Raw genomic sequence first — 23,737 nt, forward strand, 5'->3', positions numbered from 1 at the left:
ATTTTTATTTTGGATACAATCCATTGACTTGTTACAGAAAACCCATGAGTTACATAAAACTTTTAGTAAATATGGATATACTTTGTATATTAATTACATAAATAAATAATAAAAACAATTACATACGGGGTATGAGGGAAAAACCCGTAAGATAAATATTGAAAACATGTTCTCTATTTTCACTGAACATAATTAACCCAAGAATTTTAGTGAAAAAACTAACACATTGCTTATTAGTTGCATTAATATACAGGGTGTAAATCTTTCGAACCATAGTAATATATAGGCGAGTATCCTTGGAGTGTGTAAACAATGACCTCGTTTTTTTTTTNTATATTGACATATTTTAGTTTATCAATTGATTTTTATAGTTAATTATAACAAACTACTACAATAAGAAAATATTATTGGTTCATAATAATTCCATTGAAATATAGAGTCTCTTATTGTTTTATTACATAGTCGATTATAAGTTAAAAAGAAAGTAAATTCCATTTCAGATTTAAGATCAAGGCTAAAACTAAAATCTAAAATAGACTTCCAATTATAAAAAGACACCAAATTTGTACAATTGCCGTAACGGCCCATAAAACTACGACATGATTCAATATACTTTTTTTTTATAACAAAATTAATCTTCTTTTCTTTGCAGACATCATCAATGTATAATAGTAGGTCATCAATGGGTNTAATGTATGATAGTAGGTCATCAATTGGTTCAGACCGTAATTTATATTCCAAAAAGTGTCTTTTTAAAAAAATTAAAAAATTTTTACGTTGTTGTAAAAAAAGATTAATACTACGATATGCTTTTGGCTCGGCAATCATCGATGTAAATGAACAAAAGCGATGCATGGCTGAGATTCCTATGCTTTCGATAACATTTCTAATCCAAACCATTCCTTCAAAGAGATCTTCTCTCTCGTCAATAGTTTCTTTCAACACCTGACCCAGAGACTTCCCGATGACTTCCGTAACATAAAAACCCACAGGAGCTGTTCCTCTGTAAGGTTTACTTTTATCTACGACATCAATGTCGTCATTATTGTAAAATAAATGTTCATCAATTACTTGAACAGTATCTGGATCTGTGTAAATTGTATTTGGTAATATTATCAATTCCATCAGATTTGAATTTTGTTTCCTGTACTCATTTACTTCATCATAGGAAAGGTTTTTCATATCCAGTGAATAACATATGTTAATGAATAAAACAAAAGTATAAATTGTTATATTCATTACAAAAAATCAAATGTGTATAGCTTATTATGTTAATAAGTTTAGTACTTGTTATTTAGTAAATCCAAGCTTAATTTTTTATAAATATTGCAAAAAATGATCAAGTTCATCAGATTTGAATTTTTTCTTTTTACTCCTTTAACTATTTCTGGTAGGGTTATTCATGAAAAATAAAAAAAAGTTATAATTAAACACAGTATACACAACAAAGTATACACAATGAAATATTTTTCAAAAGCAGGTGATCAAATATAAATTATAGTCAAACAATCGTTTTATACGATTATTTTTGTAGCAAGTCAATTTTTTTTAAAAACGTTTTAAGTTTAATTTTTATATTAAACTATACAGAGAAACACCTTAACTACGACTCAATATACTATCATTTCTAAACTAGGGTATGAGAAGTAGTGTGTATAAGAAATGCCTAAAGATAAAGTAAACGAACCCACATTTCACTTTCAATCATAATAATATTGTTTTAATATCATCCAAAATAATACTTCAAAAATTCTAAGAAAACGATCATTTCTTAGTTTGATTATTTTTTACTGTTTTTTTCAGCATAATTACCTATTTTTTTTTTTGCAGACGTCATCAATTGGTTCAAACCGTAATTTGTAATCCAAAAATTGGTTCTTAAAATTAAAAATGAGATTGTTTGCTTTCTTGAAAAACATTAGGTTTTTCATATCCTATAAATAACGTGATTGAATGAATAATATAAAAATATAAATTAATAAATTTATTAAAAAATACTAATTGTATATAGGTTATTATTTTAAGAAGATTAGTTCTTGTTATTTAGTAAATAAAACTATCGTAATTCGAACTTTTTAGAAATATCGCAAACGCCTTAACTTGTTACCGTATTTATAATATATATAACTGACCTAATATATATTATATATTAGGTCAGTTAATTAATAAAGTATATTATATATTATAGTGTAATATAAAGTATAATATATATTAATAAAGCATTAATTTTAGAATTTTAGAAAAATTACAAAACCGTAATAATTGAGTATTTAAAAATAAAAATAATTATATAATGTTGACATAAAAATGTCAACATTATATAACTTCTTTTTTAAATACAATTGTTTAAAAATTCCTTCGTTAAAGCTTATGTAATAAACTTAAATTTGGAAAGAAAAATTTGTCCCAATGACTTATCTTCTATGCGCAAATGGCTACCGTAGTTAAAACAACATGATATTTTTATGTTAAAATATTCGATTTTTAATTATCGACTTTAAATTGCTATACAATTGTTGAAAAATGGATGGATCAATACAATTATTTATAAATACGATTAGTTAGATGAAAGTAGTATTTTAGTGATAATTCATCGTTTTTGAGTTGTTATTTTTATTAAAATTTATCATAACTTTTTAAAAAATGTATGAATGATAAAAAAATGTAAGTTAAAATTTGACACGAAGACTGGTTTTCTCTATGTAAACGTTTTTCAAAGTTAAACAAAACAAGTTAAAAATAACTGATTTCCGTGTTGTTATAATTTTTATTCCATTTTTTTTTTTAAATTATTTATGCCTATATTTATATATTATATAATATGTATATATTCATATAGAATAAGTAGGGATAAATACTCCCAACCGCCCCTTTTATAAATATAAAATGAAATAAGATTTAATTGATAAACATATTATTAATAAATACTATTAATTTATATTTTAGGGATGATTTTTGCCCCTTTAATTGTCCAACCAACAAATTTATTTAATTAATCATAAATAATATAGTAATGAGTAATTATTATTACAAGTAATAATTCAGTATATAAAAAATATAAGAAATTCTCTTTTTAAAAAAAATCATCTAGTTACCAATGAATTGTTATTAATTACGATGTCAATATCATAACTGAAATAAAAATAACAAACTAAAGTCGGAATAATTTCAATTAATAAAATTAACTTTGTCTTTTTTTGCTGTTTATAAATACATACATATAATTTTCATGTACGTTTGCCATAAAAGTATCCAAATATAAAACAATTTTATAATTTTTTCTAATTTATCCGTAAAAATTACAATACTAAATTTAATTACTATAGTAAGTATCTAGTAAAATTTTTACTTATAGATCATAGAAATTTTAATCAGCGCATAATTAAGGAAATAGGAGTTCAATTTGATTTTGAAATAATCCAATAATTCCTTCTAAAAATTAAACACTACATATTTTCGTCGATGCGATTTTTATGAAAGTGATTTTAATCATTCTCAGATATCATCTAAACTTATCTCAACTATGATATGCTCCCATTGAGCTAAGTTTTTATATTTTTCTCCTATATGAAAAAAAAAATTAATTTTTAATTTTTTCTGACAAAAGTTGTTTAAAAATAAATACATTTCTGTATATCTAAAAAAAATACAATGTTCTAATTTAAAAATGTTTTTCTTATAAATTGCATATAGTTATCAATTTCATTGGTATTGACAAAGTGTTCGATTTGCGCAATTGTTTTCAACAAACACTATATTATTAAAATGGTCCTTAATATATAAATACGGTAAATGAATTAAGACCACTGTGATATTTATAAAAAATTAAGCTTGGATTTACTAAATAACAAGTACTAAACTTATTAACATAATAAGCTATACACATTTGATTTTTTGTAATGAATATAACAATTTATACTTTTGTTTTATTCATTAACATATGTTATTCACTGGATATGAAAAACCTTTCCTATGATGAAGTAAATGAGTACAGGAAACAAAATTCAAATCTGATGGAATTGATAATATTACCAAATACAATTTACACAGATCCAGATACTGTTCAAGTAATTGATGAACATTTATTTTACAATAATGACGACATCGATGTCGTAGATAAAAGTAAACCTTACAGAGGAACAGCTCCTGTGGGTTTTTACGTTACGGAAGTTATCGGGAAGTCTCTGGGTCAGGTGTTGAAAGAAACTATTGACGAGAGAGAAGATCTCTTTGAAGGAATGGTTTGGATTAGAAATGTTATCGAAAGCATAGGAATCTCAGCCATGTATCGCTTTTGTTCGTTTACATCGATGATTGCCGAGCCAAAAGCATATCGTAGTATTAATCTTTTTTTACAACAACGTAAAAATTTTTTAATTTTTTTAAAAAGACACTTTTTGGAATATAAATTGCGGTCTGAACCCATTGATGACCTACTATTATACATTGATGATGTCTGCAAAGAAAAGAAGATTAATTTTGCTATAAAAAAAAAGTTTATTGAATCATGTCGTAATTTTATAAGCCGTTACGGCAATTGTATAAATTTGGTGTCTTTTTATAATTCGAAGTCTATTTTAGATTTTAGTTTTAGCCTTGATCTTAAACAAGAAATTAAATTTACTTTCTTTTTAACTTATAATCGACTATGTAATAAAACAATAAGAGACTCTATATTTCAATGGGATATCTATGAACCAATAAAATTTCCTTATTGTAGTAGTTTGTTATAATTAACTATAAAAATCAATTGAGAAACTAAAATATGTCAATATATTTTGTATTAATATTATATATTTATGTAACTAATAAGCAATGTGTAAGTTTTTTCACTAAAATTTTTAGGTTAATTATGTTCAGTGAAAATAGAGAACATGTTTTCAATTTTTTTCCCTCGTACCCCGTAAATAGGGAAAATCTTCAAAAAAAAATTACAATTTTAAAAATCAGTAATTTTTGATATTTTCACTTTTTTTCTTAAATCTGCAATAACGATTTTAAAAATTTAGAAATCAACATAATTTTTTTTTAAGATACATATGATATTTTCCTATCATTTGGTGTTTTGTATGATAATATGGGTTTGAAAATACAACTTTTCTTCAAAGAATAAATTTTTTCTTTTTAATTTTATACATTTTTTGAAAATAATGACACATTTATATATATAGATCTTAAATTAAAATTTATGCAATATACTTAAATGTAAAAAAAATTTGATTTTCTGCATTTGTCTTTGTGGTAAAAACGAACAATTACGTTGAGATGTTTTGACTTGACTTGCGTCGCAATAATGTAGTCGACACTGGTTTTGAGGGTAGACTCGTGGGCCGGTTATTGTTCAACAACAACAGGTTATTTATAAACAAACAAACCGAAAAGACGAATAAAGTTAACAATAATAATCGCGGCTCTTTCGTTGTCGTCGGCGACGAGGAGTCCAACTCGGACGTCAAAAAGTTAGCAGCGTTGATGGCGACGGTACGCGGGTGTGTGTCGGTTCAGCGATCCGGTCGTGCGACACGTCCGTAGTCGGTGTGGCGTACATCCTCGACGTTTCCACTTTAACAACGAGAAGAAGACTCAACGTATCATTTACGGCGGGTCGTCGTCGGTCGTGCGGCACTTGTTGGACTTTGGGCCGTGGCGTATGGCATGCGGTAAGGCCAAGGTGTCTCCCGGAGCGCAGCCCGTTAGTGGATGAGATTCCTGCAAACAAATCTCAACCACTGTCGGGCTGCTTAGGACCTGGTCCGGCGGGTGGCATATGAGATGGGCACTGACGTGTGCATCATCTCGGACCCGTACGCCGGATTGTTCCGGGACTCTGCCGGTTGGTTATTGGACCGGTCCAGTAGAGCGGCGATCGGCGTGATGGACCGCGGATTCACAGTCACGGACATCGAGTCGGGCGTTTGGTATAACTCTTATATATCTCTATATAAGAGTTGAACAATTGAAAAAATCATCACAAAGTCAAAAATAAAGATGTCTAACTACAATTCATTATTTTATATCAAATCTCTATGCTTATAGCCAAACATTGCTTTCTTTTCTAATGAAACTACAAGAAATCTAAATTTCAATATACTACACGAAAAAAGTAAAGGTAATAAATATACATTTTTAATTTACAAACATACAATAATAATAATGATTATATAATATATTTTAGTAAATTATATTTTGTATTATAATTATTGTATCACAAAACATTGAGCAAATTCTTATGTTTAATTTAAATTAAAAATCGTTGATAATAAATTTATGAATATACTTACATAGATATATGTAATAATATATGTATTATTTTACATTGTTATAAAACTAAAACATACCATAGGCATAAATTATAAAAAATATATTTACATAAAAATACATATAATTTCTAAATTTTAAGGAGGCTATAGCAAGTTTTCGAGAAGCTAAATCCTTCTAAGTTCCCAAACTTATGTCTATGAATATTTATTTACTTAAACAAGATTATTTACACTTCTATTCAATCAATAACATTAAAATCAGTGAAAATGTCCATTTTTCCTAGAGAGTCGATCGTCACGATAATTTTTTTGTGCGGGTTGATTTATGTCCTTAGGGACATAACTTTTATGTCTGTTTTCGTCGCTTATAAATATGCTATTATGATAACTCATTTTGTTTGATGACGGAATCTCTTGTCTGTAGGATTTTCGCCAACCATCCAAATATTTACGTCGTTGTAATTCTTCCTCGGCGGCTTCTCTACGTTTTTTTTGTGATTTTGATGAATTATGTTCACTTGTGTCATCAGATATTCCTAAGCCTAAATCTTTTTCTATTTTGGATATTACAGGCTTATCATAATAATTAATTATTTTGCTTCCATCAATAGAATTAAGAGGATGATGCAATGATGGATGCGGTATAGAGTAAGAATTAAAAAATGATTGGTGAATTATTGATTGCCTTTTTCTTTTACTACTAGTACAACAGGCTCCTGGGCCAAATAATGATAAGAGTACTGGTAAAAGTAGCATTCCATGCAATGCTCCAAAAACAATCACTAAGAATATCATCTTAAAGAAAACCATAAATATATAACTACCAGCTAGAATTAGCGCTGCTACACCAAGAATAGTACTTATAGCACCTTGGATAATAGGCAATCCTAGTGCGTATAAACTTTCCCGTACCCGATCTTTTGGTGAAGTTGCTTCAGAAGACATATATGCATAACATATATGTGCGGTAAAATCTACTGAGAATCCTATACACATTATAAGGTTTACCATGGAAATTGTGTCCAAATTAACATTCCAAAGAGCCATATATCCGACAACTCCAAGTTCAATGGATACTATTGAAAATGCCACCCACAACGAACATAATATGTTTGGTATAAACAAAAATGAAATCAGCATCATAGTTGCACCACCAACCAACATTGACTGAATGGATGTAGGGCGCACAAGTTCAAACTATTCAAAAAATTAAAATTAGAAGTCTTATTAATTAAATTGCATTTTAAAATAAAACAATGTGAGTACACAAGTTAAATTATTATTCGCAAAAAATTAATACTATAAGACTAAGAGATAAAATTAGTTCAACAAAATAATAATAATTTATCTATCATATATTCTATGATATAGTACCTAATTAAAATCACATTGTTATGGTTAAAGTCTGAAATCATTGAATCGAATATAGTTTTACAAACTACCTGATCGAAAAACACAAAGTATGGATGAAAAACTGTAACGTTCAACGGAGACTCGTGCGCAATTCTTCTCAATTCTTTTACCATATCTTTTTCTATATTTGCATTACTAATGTTTACAGCTTGAATCATAAGACGGGAAGCTATAATAGTAGTCTTGTCTTCATTGAATTTCACATCCAACGAGAAAGGATTAGGATTAAATAGCCATAACTTTATAATTAAAAAAAAAACATTAGATATTAATTTTTTATTTAAAAATATATTTTTCTAAATTAAATACCTCAGTTAATGTTTTTATAAAGGACTCCCTTGTGTCGATCGTTATGTTAAGTTCCTCTTGATTTCTATCTATGTAATTTAAAAACGAACGAATCCATGATTCTGTATATATTGGATTAGATATAAAACGTGAACTTTCGAAAGCTTCAGTCAAGTTTTCTATTTGATTTTGAACTTCAACATTCCAGTAGTCTAATTCACCATTAATTACCACCTATAATCATGAAAATTAGCTGACCTATTAATGTTTTGTCGTTTGAAACAATAAATAAATGTTGTGAAAATTTAATTTCTTTTTAAATTAAAATAAACTTCAGATTCCATAAAAATAGTCAAATAATTATTTTTAAGATACCTGAATTCTATATGGAAATTCCCTGAAGTAAAAATCATCCCTTTCATAGAATTCAATAGAATATGAATCGGGTCGAGATAACTTATTTCTCTGCAAACCTTCTTGTATAGTTGTAGTACCATATATGGCCCCTGCTAAATATCCAGCAAAAGCTAGTATAACTAGGATTTTCATATACCATTGATTCAAAGCCCAACCTAAGCTATCACGACACCATTCCATTATAGCGTTTTCTGGATTGTCCAGAAGGTTATCTGGATCTTGTGGATTGATTCCACCCGCGCAAAATATTCGATATAACCACGATTCTTTATCTAAAAAATGCTTGAGTTATTGAATAGTACAATAAAGATTATTTTTTTATTTTCTATACTTGATAAAGAATTAGGTTTGACTTTCATGCAGGTGATTGAATGTCGGTTACTCTTTTCTGCATACCCTGCTATTGCCATACATGCAGCAAAGAATGTCAGATGCCACACAAAAATAAAGCACACAGCAAAACCTAATAGTAATATTCTAGGTGATAATATTTTATCAATTTTGTTATACATTTTTGGGTGATAATACCTGAATATAAGCAGAAAATTTGAATGGCTGGGAAAGGACTGAATTTACCTATACAAAAACTGACAATATCTGTGACTGAAGTTATAGTTATAGACACAGCGGCATCGGAAAGAGTCCTTGCAAGTCTTTCTGGAACATCTAATGTTACAGGGGTACGTCTCCACGCAGCCAGCATTACGAATGTATCATCAATACCTATGCCTACGGGTAAAATAAATGAATTAAAATTAACTCTATTACTAATGATATTATATCAAAAAGAAAAAAAAAACTTAGTTAATTTATTGAAAGAGATAAAATCATAAAACAAAATAAACTAAATTACATCGTAAATCATTTAATTTTGTTTTATGTAAGAGCAAAATTAAAATCGAATTAATAATATTTACTATAGTATTTGTTACTAGTAAATCATTTACTTAATTAAACGGCTATTAAGATAAATAATTATATGTGTACTTACTACACATGAGAAATGGAGATACAAAATTAATGCCAATAAACGGTATACCCATGTAAACGGCACACCCAAAAGCAGCTACAGTAGCCATTGCCGCGGACACGTTACCCATCAATCCCAATACTGGTTTGCTCCGTACCCAATCAGTCATCATACAAGTAACTACTGAGAAAACTGCCATCAAAATAAACGCTGATGAAAAGTATGGTATTACGGTCCTTGTATTATTTTCTAGTTCAATGTCTAAAGTTCGAGACGCAAAACGTGCTGTCGATATGTATTTAAATCTTTCCGAACTTTCAGCTCTGCCGACAGCTTCAAGGAATGCATCTTCCCATAAAGAACCTCTGTAAAATAAAATGAGAATTTAAATTTAAATTTCTAAATATAAAATAAGTTGAAATAAAACATTCAGATCTGTTAAAAGCTACACATATACAGTGTGATATTTTTTTGTTAAATGATTTCTCCATAAAAATGTACAAAATAAACAAAAAAAAGAAATGGTGGAAAGGTTGAAATATAATAAAATATAAATAAAAATGAGAAAGTTTTAGAAAGGAAAGTAAATGGTAGCTGAACAGATAAAGACAATGGTCAAATAAATAAAATAAACATAAATGTTTATGACAAAATAATAGATTGATGTCGGGGGTTAAATATTAAATGATGTTAAATATCCTTCACAAAATTTTATAATTTATCTTAATTAATGTCGTTAATGGTTTAATATGCAATAAATTGCTTTTGGCTTGAAAGCATGAATAAAACTTGCACTTACTTTATATTCTATGTCACGTAACGATATTTTTAACAATCTAACGTTGATTGAGAAAAGCTCACAATGAATATCTATCATTAAATAAACACTCAAAGTTGGATTATAAAAATAAATCATTTAAAAATTTATCGTTTAAGATATGAATTGACATTTATTTCCGTGATAAGAAAAATAAAACATTATTGTTTAATGAACAAATAAACAAATAAAAACTTCACCAAAACAAAATTCACTTGAAATGTATTACAAATTCTGTTTATTTAAAAAAAATATTTTAAGTCCAAATTAAATAAAAAAATACTTATTCCCAGAGAGTAAGAATCTTGAGTAGAGTGTCGCAGGTTGTATGTACTTTGAAATTACCGAAAGAACTGATTTAAATAGGAAAAAATGAATCAGAAAAAAGAAGAGTAGCGATCCCTAGAGTGAAGCTGATAATTTTAATTGTTAAATGTGATTGGTTGGACTTAATAAACTTGATATTCATTATGGTTTATAATAATAAATCAAATTTAAATTTGTACATTTTTATGAAAAAATCATTATTTAGCGAAAAAAGAGGGGGTATTATTTTTAAAAATCACACTGTATATTTTTTCAGTTACGCTAAGTCAAAAGAACAAAATTGAATTTATTTGTATATTTCTGCGATAAATTTAAAATTAAATCCTCCAAAAAGAGGCACCTAACTTAATTAAACTAACGATTTAACGATTAATGCCTAGACTAAAATATATTTTAGTCTAGGCATAAAATAATATATATTATTTTATAATGCTATAGACGAATTTTATATTCTTTCCTTTCATTTTACATTAAATTTGTACATTTTTAAATGCTTATTATACACTTTTTTTTTTTAAATAAATAGTTTAATATGTCCAATTAAATACATCATTATGATAAATAATATGTTTATTTGTCATGATTATATTAAAGTTAATATAATCAGTGTGATTATATTAACTTTAAATAGTACAGTGTGTACTATTTAATTTCTAAGTTTTCAGAAAGTAATGTTACAAAACTTGTTATGGACCCGTAAAAATTTTATTTGGTAAGTATTTGCAAAAAATCACACTTTTCATTTAGGTATACAAAATTTCTATATTTATTGTTTATAGGTTGATAGATATTAAAAAAATGTCCCGTGTTTCCTTCAACCACACATCACGTTATCAACCAATATGAAAATGTATTGAGAACTATATAATAAGTGTATGGTGGCCTAGTGTTAAGGTTTGTCTCCTCGACGCCTTGGTCGCGGGTTATAATCCTGTCTTTTTACACGCGATTTCCGGTACACTCTCTATGACCCGGAAGTCTTGTTAAATATATATAATTTAAATAAATACGTTTTTATATACCTTTGTTCTTGATATTTTGTATCAGCAGTTACAAAGTAAACAAGCTGTAAAGCAGGTACTCTAGTTATGACACCATCTTCATTAAATTTAGTACGTCCAAAAAAGATAGGAAAAGTATGTGCATCCCAAGTAATTGGGTTAAATGTAATAGGAAATGTTAGCTTTACTGATCCATTGACTATATCATCAATTATATAATCAAGATTTAAAATATCATTAGGAAAACATTGATCGATCCACCGAGCACAAATATCGTCATACTTATAGACAGAATTCTCTGGTCCCCAAATTACTGTGGCGTTTCTTACTATTTCATCTAATATTCGAAGTTCTTTCCATATTTCAGCCGATAACATATTGTCGCCATTTTTAGGTATAACAATTATACGACCAAATCGTCCTAAAATAATTTTAGAAAAATTCAGCTACAAAACACATATTTTATTGAATACTAATTACTATTTTATTAATTTATTTAGACATAATTTTGAATTTATATTAATTCTATTAGAAAGTTTTCAAAATTTCTAGAATTTTTTTGATGAAAAGGATACAAAATATTATAATGAAATAAGAAAAAAGGATTTTTATAAAATAGTTCCCATACTTTTATTTATGTTAAAGCTTAAATTTTTATTGATGTCTAAATAAACAAGTTATTATTTTTACCTGGTCTTGTTATTCGCGTAGGATTAAAAAGTGAAGAGTAGTTCATTTTGAAATTGCTTTCAATAATTGCCCGTTCTGTTTTACCGGGTCCTTTTTCTGGACTAAACAAATATTCTGGGTCTATTTCAAAGTGTATTCTTTGAAAACCTGTGATGCAAATAATAGTCAAGAGTAATGGTATTATTAAAAAGTATCCTGGATGTCGAGCCACTGTTAGACCTAATCTGTAGAAAGCTTTTGTTAGCCATTTATCAATAAACTCAATTCCACAAGCCATAATTTCTGAAAAAATAATTTTGATCACATAAGTCATGAAATACATTAGTTTTTATATATATATATGTATTATGATAAGTTATGGTTGTGACTTCATATATCAAGTACATAAATGATGTATACAAATAATAATTTATCTATTAATTATTAAGTTATATTCAAATCGCACTAAGCTAATTTTAAATGGATATTTAAAACATTTTTTTTTTATATCCTATTTTTTGTTTATATACAAATTTATATTTAAATGTTATCAACTTAGGTCTGTCATAAAATATATTATAGTAAAACGTATAAACCGCTAATATGTAGTTTCTAATTCTAGTTTCTTTCTTCATATGAATTACTAATATATATACATAAATAATACAATGCATACAATGAATACTGTCTATCAGTTGTTTTACAACATATAGACTTCTGTCTTTTTGTTATTTGGAGTAAGTGCCTTACACTTTTACACTTTTAAATTATATAATCTTTGATAGAAAAAAAATCGACAGAACACTTTTTTTAAACCTAAATCACATTGCATTGCAACCTTAACTCAATTACTTTTAAAAGGGATCGACATTTTCTGAACGTTATTAAAACACAAAACTTTTTAACATAATCTATATTTATATATAAAGATCAATTTTACTTATGTTATTAACCGAATTTTCAAAAAAATATATTTATATAAAGTTATTTTTGTCCGTTTTTTAATTAATATTTTTTAGTTTTAAATTCATATTTTGAATATGTTTTTAATTTTAAATAATATTTGTCATAAATAATCAATTCTTATTTTAAATACAATAACAATAATTTTAACTTAAACAATGTTTCGGGATCTTTAAGCGAGATTGCTAAAAATAAAAATGTTGAAATCAATAGATTTAAAAACTTTCAGAATTCACTTGCAGACCATAAAATAATTCATCAATCAATTGTTGAATGATTGGAATACTTTTATTAATAGGCAATGTTGAGCTGTATCGTTTAAAAATAATTTAATTTCAATTTATTATTTATTAGAAAATTCAATTTACTTTGTAAATTTGAAAATTATAAATTAAAATACGTTATTTTTTTTAGTTTTAGTTATTATCGAGGTGGACATAATGCCCATGCACTCAGACCTGTTAGTCCATTGTGCGCACCACAAAATACGTTATAGAAAATAAAATCATTAATATTGGTCAACATATTATTGAAGATCTTTTATAGATTTGAATTTATTTGAAAAAGAATTTACATTCTACATTAAGCTTATTTAAAATAATATATACAAAATTATTTCATCTTTCAAAAAATGCAATCATTTATTCCTCAGTAAAAAAACAAGAGGCATTTCAAATTTTTCCAATACATTTACGAAAACAAATTTTTTAATTGTATTTTTTTCAATTAATGGATGGAAGCATATGTCATATAATATATTATTAGTGGCATTTGTGTTTTAGCTGTTGAAGAAGTAAATAAAATTGCATCATTCGTTTCAGAATTAAAAAAATTTCAGCATTGTATTGAAATAGCAAAAAAATGTCATAATTTATATAAATATATATAATAAAATTAACTTCATAACGAATGCTATTTTTGTGTGATAGTTCTCGATTTTGTATTTTATATTTTTAACTTTAGAATGCAATAACTTATTGAAAAATGTTAGATCAATAATATTTATATCCCCCTTCTTCATTCGACATACTTTATCTTAATCAGGATATTAATAAGGAAATAACAGATCATGTAGCTTTTAGAATAATCCGCCAATGTTTTAAAAGTAAACACTATCTAAAGATTTGCATCGAAGCGTTTTTTTGATAGTGATTTTAATCATTGTCAGATATCAATATACTTGACCCAACTATGGCACGTCACCACTGTGCGTCGACTCCCTGTGCTGGGTTTTTTTTTTTTTTACTTAAAACTGCTATACATTTTTTAAAAATAACCAAATCAATTTAATTTTTTTTTTATAGATGAATTTATAAATTATATATATTTAGATGATTTTTTAATAAATTTAGATTTATTTAACCTTTACCTGACCATAAGGAGGGAATTAAAAAGACAATTTTTCAGCTTAACTTTTGAAAGTATTCTGGAAAGTTTGACACTTTTATATATATCTTAAATTAAAGATAATATAATGTACTTTTTGATGGAAAAAAAAAATTCGAACTTTATTTTGTCTTGAAAATGGCTACCGTATGCTTTTTTTGTGTTAAAATTCTCGATCTTATATTTTACATTTTTAACTTTATAACGCTATAACTAATTGAAAAGTGTATGGATCAATAAATTTTTTTGATGAGAATTAATATTTATATTCCTCTTTCATTCAACAAATTTTATCTTAATCAGGATATTAATAAGGGAATAGCAGATCATTCAGCATTTGGAATAATAAACAAGCATTTTTATGATAGTGATTTTAATCACTATCAAATATCATTATACTTGACCCAACTATGCCACGTTACCACTGTGCTGTGTTTTTTTCAAAACAGGATATCTCAAATGTATAATAAATAAGTCATTATGTGGTTCAGTTCACCAATTACAAGTTCGTTAAAAAAAATTCATATCATATTCACAATTTTTTAAGCAAGGAACAATGTCAAATTATCTAAAACAAATCGATGCATCGTAGTGATCCCAATACTCTCTATTATATTGTATATAAAAGTAAATTAAATATTATGATAATAAAATTCTGTACACTAGTTTTGCTGTTACAAATAAATATTATAAGGAGAATTAAAAAAATTTAATAAGTCAATTGACACATTCACATTAATCTTATATCAATTCTTTTTTCTTATTTTTTAAAAATAAAAATTATTTTTGTAGTTTTAAAATACAATAATAAATATGTCTACGTGTAGATTTAATATTAAAAACATATGTATTTAATAATTTAAAAAAACCATAACTATAGAATTTTTACATAATTTTAACTTACATTCTTCTACAGCTTTATCTTGTAAAAAATTACATAATCGATAATTTGTGAAGGATAGTGTGAAAAATAATTCATTTCTTAAACTAGTACCATGATCAATGTTGTAAATAGACGAATAATCAAACAATTTCACCAAATTTATACATTTACTGTAACGATTCATAAAATTACCACATGATTCAATATATTTATATTTTACAGAGAAATTAACTTTTCCTGCATTTATAACATCATCAATGTATGATAGTAATTCATCAATTGGTTCAATTCGTAATTGATATTTCATAAACTTTCCTTTTAAAAAATAAAGAAATTTTTTACTTTGTGCAAGAAGAAAAACAATGCGACGCGATGCAATTGGTGTCGCAATCTTTGATGAAATCACACAAAAGCGATACATGGCTGAGATTCCTATGCTTTCGATAACATTTCTAATCCAAACCATTCCTTCAAAGAGATCTTCTCTCTCGTCAATAGTTTCTTTCAACACCTGACCCAGAGACTTCCCGATAACTTCCGTAACGTAAAAACCCACAGGAGCTGTTCCTCTGTAAGGTTTACTTTTATCTACGACATCGATGTCGTCATTATTGTAAAATAAATGTTCATCAATTACTTGAACAGTATCTGGATCTGTGTAAATTGTATTTGGTAATATTATCAATTCCATCAGATTTGAATTTTGTTTCCTGTACTCATTTACTTCATCATAGGAAAGGTTTTTCATATCCAGTGAATAACATATGTTAATGAATAAAACAAAAGTATAAATTGTTATATTCATTACAAAAAATCAAATGTGTATAGCTTATTATGTTAATAAGTTTAGTACTTGTTATTTAGTAAATCCAAGCTTAATTTTTTATAAATATCACAGTGGTCTTAATTCATTTACCGTATTTATATATTAAGGACCATTTTAATAATATAGTGTTTGTTGAAAACAATTGCGCAAATCGAACACTTTGTCAATACCAATGAAATTGATAACTATATGCAATTTATAAGAAAAACATTTTTAAATTAGAACATTGTATTTTTTTTAGATATACAGAAATGTATTTATTTTTAAACAACTTTTGTCAGAAAAAATTAAAAATTAATTTTTTTTTTCATATAGGAGAAAAATATAAAAACTTAGCTCAATGGGAGCATATCATAGTTGAGATAAGTTTAGATGATATCTGAGAATGATTAAAATCACTTTCATAAAAATCGCATCGACGAAAATATGTAGTGTTTAATTTTTAGAAGGAATTATTGGATTATTTCAAAATCAAATTGAACTCCTATTTCCTTAATTATGCGCTGATTAAAATTTCTATGATCTATAAGTAAAAATTTTACTAGATACTTACTATAGTAATTAAATTTAGTATTGTAATTTTTACGGATAAATTAGAAAAAATTATAAAATTGTTTTATATTTGGATACTTTTATGGCAAACGTACATGAAAATTATATGTATGTATTTATAAACAGCAAAAAAAGACAAAGTTAATTTTATTAATTGAAATTATTCCGACTTTAGTTTGTTATTTTTATTTCAGTTATGATATTGACATCGTAATTAATAACAATTCATTGGTAACTAGATGATTTTTTTTAAAAAGAGAATTTCTTATATTTTTTATATACTGAATTATTACTTGTAATAATAATTACTCATTACTATATTATTTATGATTAATTAAATAAATTTGTTGGTTGGACAATTAAAGGGGCAAAAATCATCCCTAAAATATAAATTAATAGTATTTATTAATAATATGTTTATCAATTAAATCTTATTTCATTTTATATTTATAAAAGGGGCGGTTGGGAGTATTTATCCCTACTTATTCTATATGAATATATACATATTATATAATATATAAATATAGGCATAAATAATTTAAAAAAAAAAATGGAATAAAAATTATAACAACACGGAAATCAGTTATTTTTAACTTGTTTTGTTTAACTTTGAAAAACGTTTACATAGAGAAAACCAGTCTTCGTGTCAAATTTTAACTTACATTTTTTTATCATTCATACATTTTTTAAAAAGTTATGATAAATTTTAATAAAAATAACAACTCAAAAACGATGAATTATCACTAAAATACTACTTTCATCTAACTAATCGTATTTATAAATAATTGTATTGATCCATCCATTTTTCAACAATTGTATAGCAATTTAAAGTCGATAATTAAAAATCGAATATTTTAACATAAAAATATCATGTTGTTTTAACTACGGTAGCCATTTGCGCATAGAAGATAAGTCATTGGGACAAATTTTTCTTTCCAAATTTAAGTTTATTACATAAGCTTTAACGAAGGAATTTTTAAACAATTGTATTTAAAAAAGAAGTTATATAATGTTGACATTTTTATGTCAACATTATATAATTATTTTTATTTTTAAATACTCAATTATTACGGTTTTGTAATTTTTCTAAAATTCTAAAATTAATGCTTTATTAATATATATTATACTTTATATTACACTATAATATATAATATACTTTATTAATTAACTGACCTAATATATAATATATATTAGGTCAGTTATATATATTATAAATACGGTAACAAGTTAAGGCGTTTGCGATATTTCTAAAAAGTTCGAATTACGATAGTTTTATTTACTAAATAACAAGAACTAATCTTCTTAAAATAATAACCTATATACAATTAGTATTTTTTAATAAATTTATTAATTTATATTTTTATATTATTCATTCAATCACGTTTTTTACATATTGATCATTTGAATCGGTCGAATGAGAGGTGAGATATTTCATGGACAAACATCGAAAAACTAAAATGACTACATTGACTACAATATGAATTATTAATGAGTACTAAGACCCCAACAAGATAGATAGTTTTTATTATGATAGCTAATGAAAATTAGTACTTATGAACTGATTAAAAATTGGCTGTAAAAGACAAAACTCACAAACAAATGAATTTTGTATCACCTAAGTATCAAAAGGGTTTGAAAGAGACTTTTCACTCATGTACAAAAGTTTTTTTCAGATCAATTTTTATAACGACTTTATTTTTCAACCTATATCAAATTAAAATTTTTGAAGTGTGCTACAATATTAAAAAAAAATGTATACCAAAAATTTTTCTTTTGTGATTAATTGACTTCTAAGCTAATATAAAATATAGTCTATAAGGTATAAATTTAAAATAGTGTTCATGTTTTTTACAATCTATAATACAGATACGTTTAAACTACAGTCTAATGATTCATTCAAAACTCTGTAAAAGATACCTGGAGATTTATATAATTATTACTATTCGACATACCAAGTATAAATTAAACTTGGCACCATAAATGTATAATATTAGTTATTTCCTATTTGAATGTTTTGAATTCAATCAGTATACAATTGATACGCAGATTTTCTAAGTGTACCCGTTGTGCTCCACTTTCGTTAACCTATTTATTTTTAGTAATTAAATATTTTGTCAAAAGAGCAAAACTAATAGTGAAAATATACGATTTTACTTTAATAACTTTTAAATACTTTTAGTTAATTTGTACTTAATATTACGAAAATTACAAGAACTATTCAAATAAAGAACTATTATAAGGACATAAGCTGACGAGAACAATGACACAATGTTTTCCAACTCGTATGCAGATGATTTGTATCGTATGAATATGTGTATAGGAATTCTAAGCATAGAACCTAAATTCCTACGAAGGACCAGTTTAGCTCTTCTAGACACATCGATTTGTATGTGAACACATTGCTAATAATAAAAAAAAAACACTAATGAAATTTGGATATTAATATTATTTTACACTCATGTGTTACATTACAATTATACCATAAGTATTATTCAATCCGGTTTTGCACTATCTCAAATCCGACAACCGCTTAAATAACGGAACATTATAGTTGTGTTATGTCCCAACGACCGCGAGGCGCATACATGTGTAGGTTAGGTATGTTGGTATGAGATGATTATGACCCGCGTTGAGAGACGAAAATATACAGTTTTGACGTTGCGATTGTTTAACTTATGCGTTTTTTACGGTAAATTATACGAATTACGAAGAAAGAAATGTTAAAATATCTCCTTGTAAAGAATTACTAAATAAAATTGAATCTCAAAATTAAATAAACTTCAGTTTTTTAATGACAGCAAACATTTCCTTACATAAATATTTGACAATGATATGATATTGAAAATTGCCGGCCGATAACTTCTATTGAGTCATTAATGTGATTATATATCATAATAAATGTTATATTTTTATATCATAAATTAATTTCTATGTGAATTAAATTTGACAGAGGTTTAAGTTGTTTTGATGGAAAACCCCTAAGAAAAATGACATTGTAATATCTAACAGTAAATGCTGTATTTTGTAAATTTAACAAAAATCTCATTTCTATGCCAACACAATATGGTATATCAAATATAATTTTAAAACTTATTTAGTATAAAGTGGTCATGTACATTAAAATAAAAAAGGCAGTGTTACAGATTGAATTTGATAGTATCCCTTACTTAAGTATAATATAATTTAATCGATTAAAAATTTAAGTATAAATTAAAATATACATTAGTTAATTTAGATTTACTATAATAAATCAACTATTTAAGTTTGGTAACTTTTATTTTAATAAAAATTCAATATGGTATTAATACATTTCACCATTCTCATTCAAATCGGTAACATTAAAATACTAAGTATTTTATATATTTCATTAAGTTATTTCATAGTCAGGTAAATAAAATCATAATAAAACAAATTTACTAAGTCTAATAACTATTAAGTGCAGGGGCGTATTTAAAATTTTTTGATGACATGCAAGTGTAAATTTTTTTGCTGAAAACTTCCCTCAAAAAATAAAAAAAACATCAATAACAACTTTTATTACAAGTCCAGGGAGATCATTCACGTAGGTTCTTTGATTAAGTTAGGAAAATTGACTTTAAAAATTTTTATTTTAATCAGAAAACTTTATTTTAATTATTGTTATTATATTAACATACTTTCGCTTATAACAATTGCGTACTTTCTTTTTGCAAATCGTGACCTTTATATAAATACTACTATTAAATTAAATTTTACTAACGTTTTTTTAATGAATTTTAGTTTATACTACTTCTAGTTATGACAGGCAGACATTTGGAAGAAAAATAATAAAAATAGACATTCACAAACAATTATGGGTAATTCGTGTTTTGTTGTTTAATATTCTTATGTACATTATGTGTTTTATTACGCACCTAAGCAATATTTCTTCTGTAAAATTACTCGTATATTAACAACTATAATGAGGATCGGTGCAAAAACTGTAGTAAATGATTTAGGTCATTGTGCAGTACTCGTTGCTAGTTCATGTATGTTTATATGACCAGTAATTTAAACCTCAACACATAGACTAGCAGAAATTTATTATAAAGATGAGTAAATTATGAGAAAATAAATAACTTTGTTAAAAAATTTAATTTTCCATAAAAAACACACAAAAAAACTTTGTACTGTTAGAACATAGTTAAATTAATTTTCTCGTGATCAAAAAAATAACAAACATTCAAAAATTATCCTGAGCGTAATAAATATTTTTTAAATCTATCTGATACACCTTTTATGTTTTTAAAATAAACTTGATTGAACACAGTCTTAATATGTTTCTATCAATAAATTAGTATACTATAATTTGAACACGAATTATTAATTTTTATGAAATTATAGTCTCATTTCTAATATAAGTGTAACACATTTTGACTTGTTGCCATACAATAAATTACTTATTGTAAACAACATAATTTGACTATGAAATAATTTTTCATGCTAAATGTACAGGAATATTTTGGATCTTATTTTAATGACCGAGTCGCTCACTATCAATTATATATCTTAATGTAACACAATCATAGAACTGATAATACATTCCATTTAATATAATAATTTTCTAATTAATAAATTCACTCAACCATTCGTTATCCCAAATCGAAAAAAGCGAATACGTTTCTTGGGCGTGTACGTCACTGTTATGTATGAAAAAGACTCCGGTCAAGGTCAACATTAATTCACATCGTCAAAGACTTCCTAGTCTCTCTACACTACTAAAATCATCTATACTTTTTAAATAAATGTATTACCTTTTTACAATCGATAAGTACAAAATGTCGCAACTTTACGATTTTTTATATACGCATTTAAACGCCTTTTCTACTAAAACTGATTTGTCAATGACAATAAATGTTTATTTTTCTTCAGATAAATTTAAATCAAAATAAGCACTTGTTTTATCCGCAGGATTTTAGTTTTCACTGGTCGTGATTTTCAATTTGTTGATCTCCCACAGACGTGACTAACTGTAAGTTAACAACATAATTACCATTTTAACTGTACATTATGTTATGACAGTTATGATAGTAACCAGCAATTCTCACAAAATCCATTTTATCTTATAATATCTGCTCAATGTAGAATACAGTTTTTTTTATTTAATAATATAATTATAATATTCAATCTATTAATAGCTTCAGTTAAACAACTAGTCTTAAGACTATCCAGCTCTTAAAAATCCTACTTTCAACATTAATTTTAACTTTATGTTTATAAGTTCATGATAATGAACATTAAAAAAAATATTAGTCGGTATGTATAAATAAAATACAATTTTAATTATCATCGGCGTAACAGGAAATTTGATGAAAATGTGTGGATATATTTTAAGTTACTAAAAATATCTAAAAACATATTTTGAAAAAAATTTCAAAAAACTAAAATGAATTATTAACTAACCATTTATAAAATTTGCCAAGAGCTAGAAACAATGACGTCAAGGGGTATAATTTTAAAATTAAGAGGGCTAAGCCCCCCAAGCTTCCATTTAATTATGCCAAAGGCAATATTAATAATCCGTGTCCACATAATTACAATTCTATTTTGACAACTTTTTAGTTGAGACCTTATTTTCTTAAAATAATAATAGTAATTATTAGTCTTATACATAAATAAAATAAAACAGTAACTATAATACACTTATGAATAGAGCTCTATTTTAACGACTTTTTACTTAACATCTTATACGATTAAGACGATAATTAAACTATAGTATTTACTCACATTTATTAGTAATTTCCTACGAATGTAGTTTCAATAATTACTACTAGCTAATAAAAAAAAAAATACAAAATTCAACCAAATTAAACAAAATTAATTTGAAATTTTGGTAACTGTAACACGGACGAATCAAATTTAAAAATCATTTACACGCAATTTAACGCTTAACTTTTAAAACATTTTTCCGTGCGATCATAAAAATTAAATGTAAACAATTAAAAGTTTCGCACGGGTATACCGGACGTATTGAACACACTAACCGAACACCGTACAGAAGATAGACGTCTATGCGAACGACAGCTAACGGGTTTTCTCTACCACTAACTTGCGTGCTCAGTCAGCAACAACATCTTATACTTCGATGCTGTAATTTCATGTTTTTTTTGCCGAAACAACTTGGATGTAAAGTATTTCATATTTAATCACACTACAGTTGTTTTATTCTCTAAGAATAAATGTGATACTTATTATTAATAAATAAAAACACGAACTATAGCAAACAGTTCATATGTTTATATTATTTACAAAAGTAGACTGGCTAATGCACTGCCCGTGGCCGGTACATTGCGCTATGAAGATAAGTTGATAAAGACAACACGCTACAAAAATTGTAGACTGTTATTTTTAATTATATAAAGTTTATTTGTAAAATCATATATATTCTGTATAAAAAAAATATTTAGTACATAAACTGCAAATAAATTTTGTTCTGTGGTTAATTATCAAAAGACTGATACGTCGCTTTTAGCAATTTTATTGCACAGCAAAAACATAAAAAAACCAGCACAGGGGGATCGCGGCACAGTGAAGTGTCATAGTTGGGTCAAGTATAGTGATATCTGACAGTGATTAAAATCTGTATTATAAAAAACGCTTCGATACAAATCTTTAGATAGTGTTTAATTAAAAAAAATTGGTCGATTGTTCCAAAAGCTACATGATTTCCTATATCCTTATTTATATCCTGATTACAAGTTTTATGATTTATAAGTGTAATATATGAATATATATACATTTATAATATATAAAAAGAAATGATGTTATTTTTAAAAAAAGTACGTCCAATAAAAGAAGTATATAAATAGTATTTCTCATAAAAAAATTGTATTGATCCATACACTTTTCAATAAGTTATGGCATTATAAAGTTAAAAATGTAAAATACAAAATCGACAATTTTCACACTAAAATAGCATTCAGTAGCCATTTTCATCGCGAAAACAA

The 23,737-nt window shown here is 26.0% G+C and overlaps 4 protein-coding genes and 1 long non-coding RNA gene across 5 annotated transcripts; 2 read left to right on the forward strand and 3 right to left on the reverse strand.

The window, feature by feature from the left end:
* Positions 1-339: 339 nt before the first annotated feature.
* On the reverse strand, positions 340-1,388 carry LOC126906940 (uncharacterized). The gene is made up of 2 exons (XM_050687896.1): positions 706-1,388; positions 340-675 (listed from the first exon to the last, which is right to left on the reverse strand). The coding sequence occupies exons 1-2, from the start codon at positions 1,237-1,239 to the stop codon at positions 376-378; spliced, it is 834 nt and encodes a 277-aa protein (XP_050543853.1). The 5' UTR covers positions 1,240-1,388; the 3' UTR covers positions 340-375.
* On the forward strand, positions 559-16,083 carry LOC126906942 (uncharacterized). Its single transcript, XR_007704390.1, has 3 exons — positions 559-675; positions 706-1,010; positions 15,971-16,083. It is a non-coding gene; the product is annotated as an uncharacterized LOC126906942 (long non-coding RNA).
* LOC126906941 (uncharacterized) lies at positions 2,615-4,749 on the forward strand. Its single transcript, XM_050687897.1, has 2 exons — positions 2,615-2,664; positions 3,694-4,749. The coding sequence occupies exon 2, from the start codon at positions 3,900-3,902 to the stop codon at positions 4,731-4,733; it is 834 nt and encodes a 277-aa protein (XP_050543854.1). The 5' UTR covers positions 2,615-2,664; positions 3,694-3,899; the 3' UTR covers positions 4,734-4,749.
* On the reverse strand, positions 6,193-22,827 carry LOC126906938 (patched domain-containing protein 3). The gene is made up of 10 exons (XM_050687893.1): positions 22,518-22,827; positions 12,184-12,465; positions 11,515-11,914; positions 9,370-9,713; positions 8,907-9,107; positions 8,710-8,841; positions 8,337-8,650; positions 7,983-8,195; positions 7,703-7,912; positions 6,193-7,457 (listed from the first exon to the last, which is right to left on the reverse strand). Exons 2-10 carry the CDS (start codon positions 12,458-12,460, stop codon positions 6,519-6,521), a joined length of 3,030 nt encoding a protein of 1,009 aa, XP_050543850.1. The 5' UTR covers positions 12,461-12,465; positions 22,518-22,827; the 3' UTR covers positions 6,193-6,518.
* Positions 15,356-17,480, reverse strand: LOC126906939 (uncharacterized). The gene is made up of 2 exons (XM_050687895.1): positions 17,435-17,480; positions 15,356-16,405 (listed from the first exon to the last, which is right to left on the reverse strand). The coding sequence occupies exon 2, from the start codon at positions 16,197-16,199 to the stop codon at positions 15,363-15,365; it is 837 nt and encodes a 278-aa protein (XP_050543852.1). The 5' UTR covers positions 16,200-16,405; positions 17,435-17,480; the 3' UTR covers positions 15,356-15,362.
* Positions 22,828-23,737: the final 910 nt, after the last annotated feature.

The sequence above is a fragment of the Daktulosphaira vitifoliae genome, unplaced genomic scaffold (assembly GCF_025091365.1).
Source record: "Daktulosphaira vitifoliae isolate Bord-2020 unplaced genomic scaffold, ASM2509136v1 Scaffold_5, whole genome shotgun sequence".
NCBI lineage: Eukaryota > Metazoa > Arthropoda > Insecta > Hemiptera > Phylloxeridae > Daktulosphaira > Daktulosphaira vitifoliae.

What these genes read in the sequence shown, in the direction of transcription:
- LOC126906941 (XM_050687897.1), top strand. Translation starts at nt 3,900, where the DNA reads ATGAATATAACAATTTATACTTTTGTTTTATTCATTAACATATGTTAT.
- LOC126906940 (XM_050687896.1), bottom strand. Translation starts at nt 1,239, where the DNA reads ATGAATATAACAATTTATACTTTTGTTTTATTCATTAACATATGTTAT. An exon ending in GGTCTGAACCAATTGATGAC is followed by an intron (nt 676 to 705) that starts CTACTATCATAC and finishes CCCATTGATGAC; the next exon opens with CTACTATTATACATTGATGA.
- LOC126906939 (XM_050687895.1), bottom strand. Translation starts at nt 16,199, where the DNA reads ATGAATATAACAATTTATACTTTTGTTTTATTCATTAACATATGTTAT.
- LOC126906938 (XM_050687893.1), bottom strand. Translation starts at nt 12,460, where the DNA reads ATGGCTTGTGGAATTGAGTTTATTGATAAATGGCTAACAAAAGCTTTC. An exon ending in AATTTTCTGCTTATATTCAG is followed by an intron (nt 8,842 to 8,906) that starts GTATTATCACCC and finishes TATTACTATTAG; the next exon opens with GTTTTGCTGTGTGCTTTATT. An exon ending in ACTTTGTGTTTTTCGATCAG is followed by an intron (nt 7,458 to 7,702) that starts GTAGTTTGTAAA and finishes TTTTTTGAATAG; the next exon opens with TTTGAACTTGTGCGCCCTAC.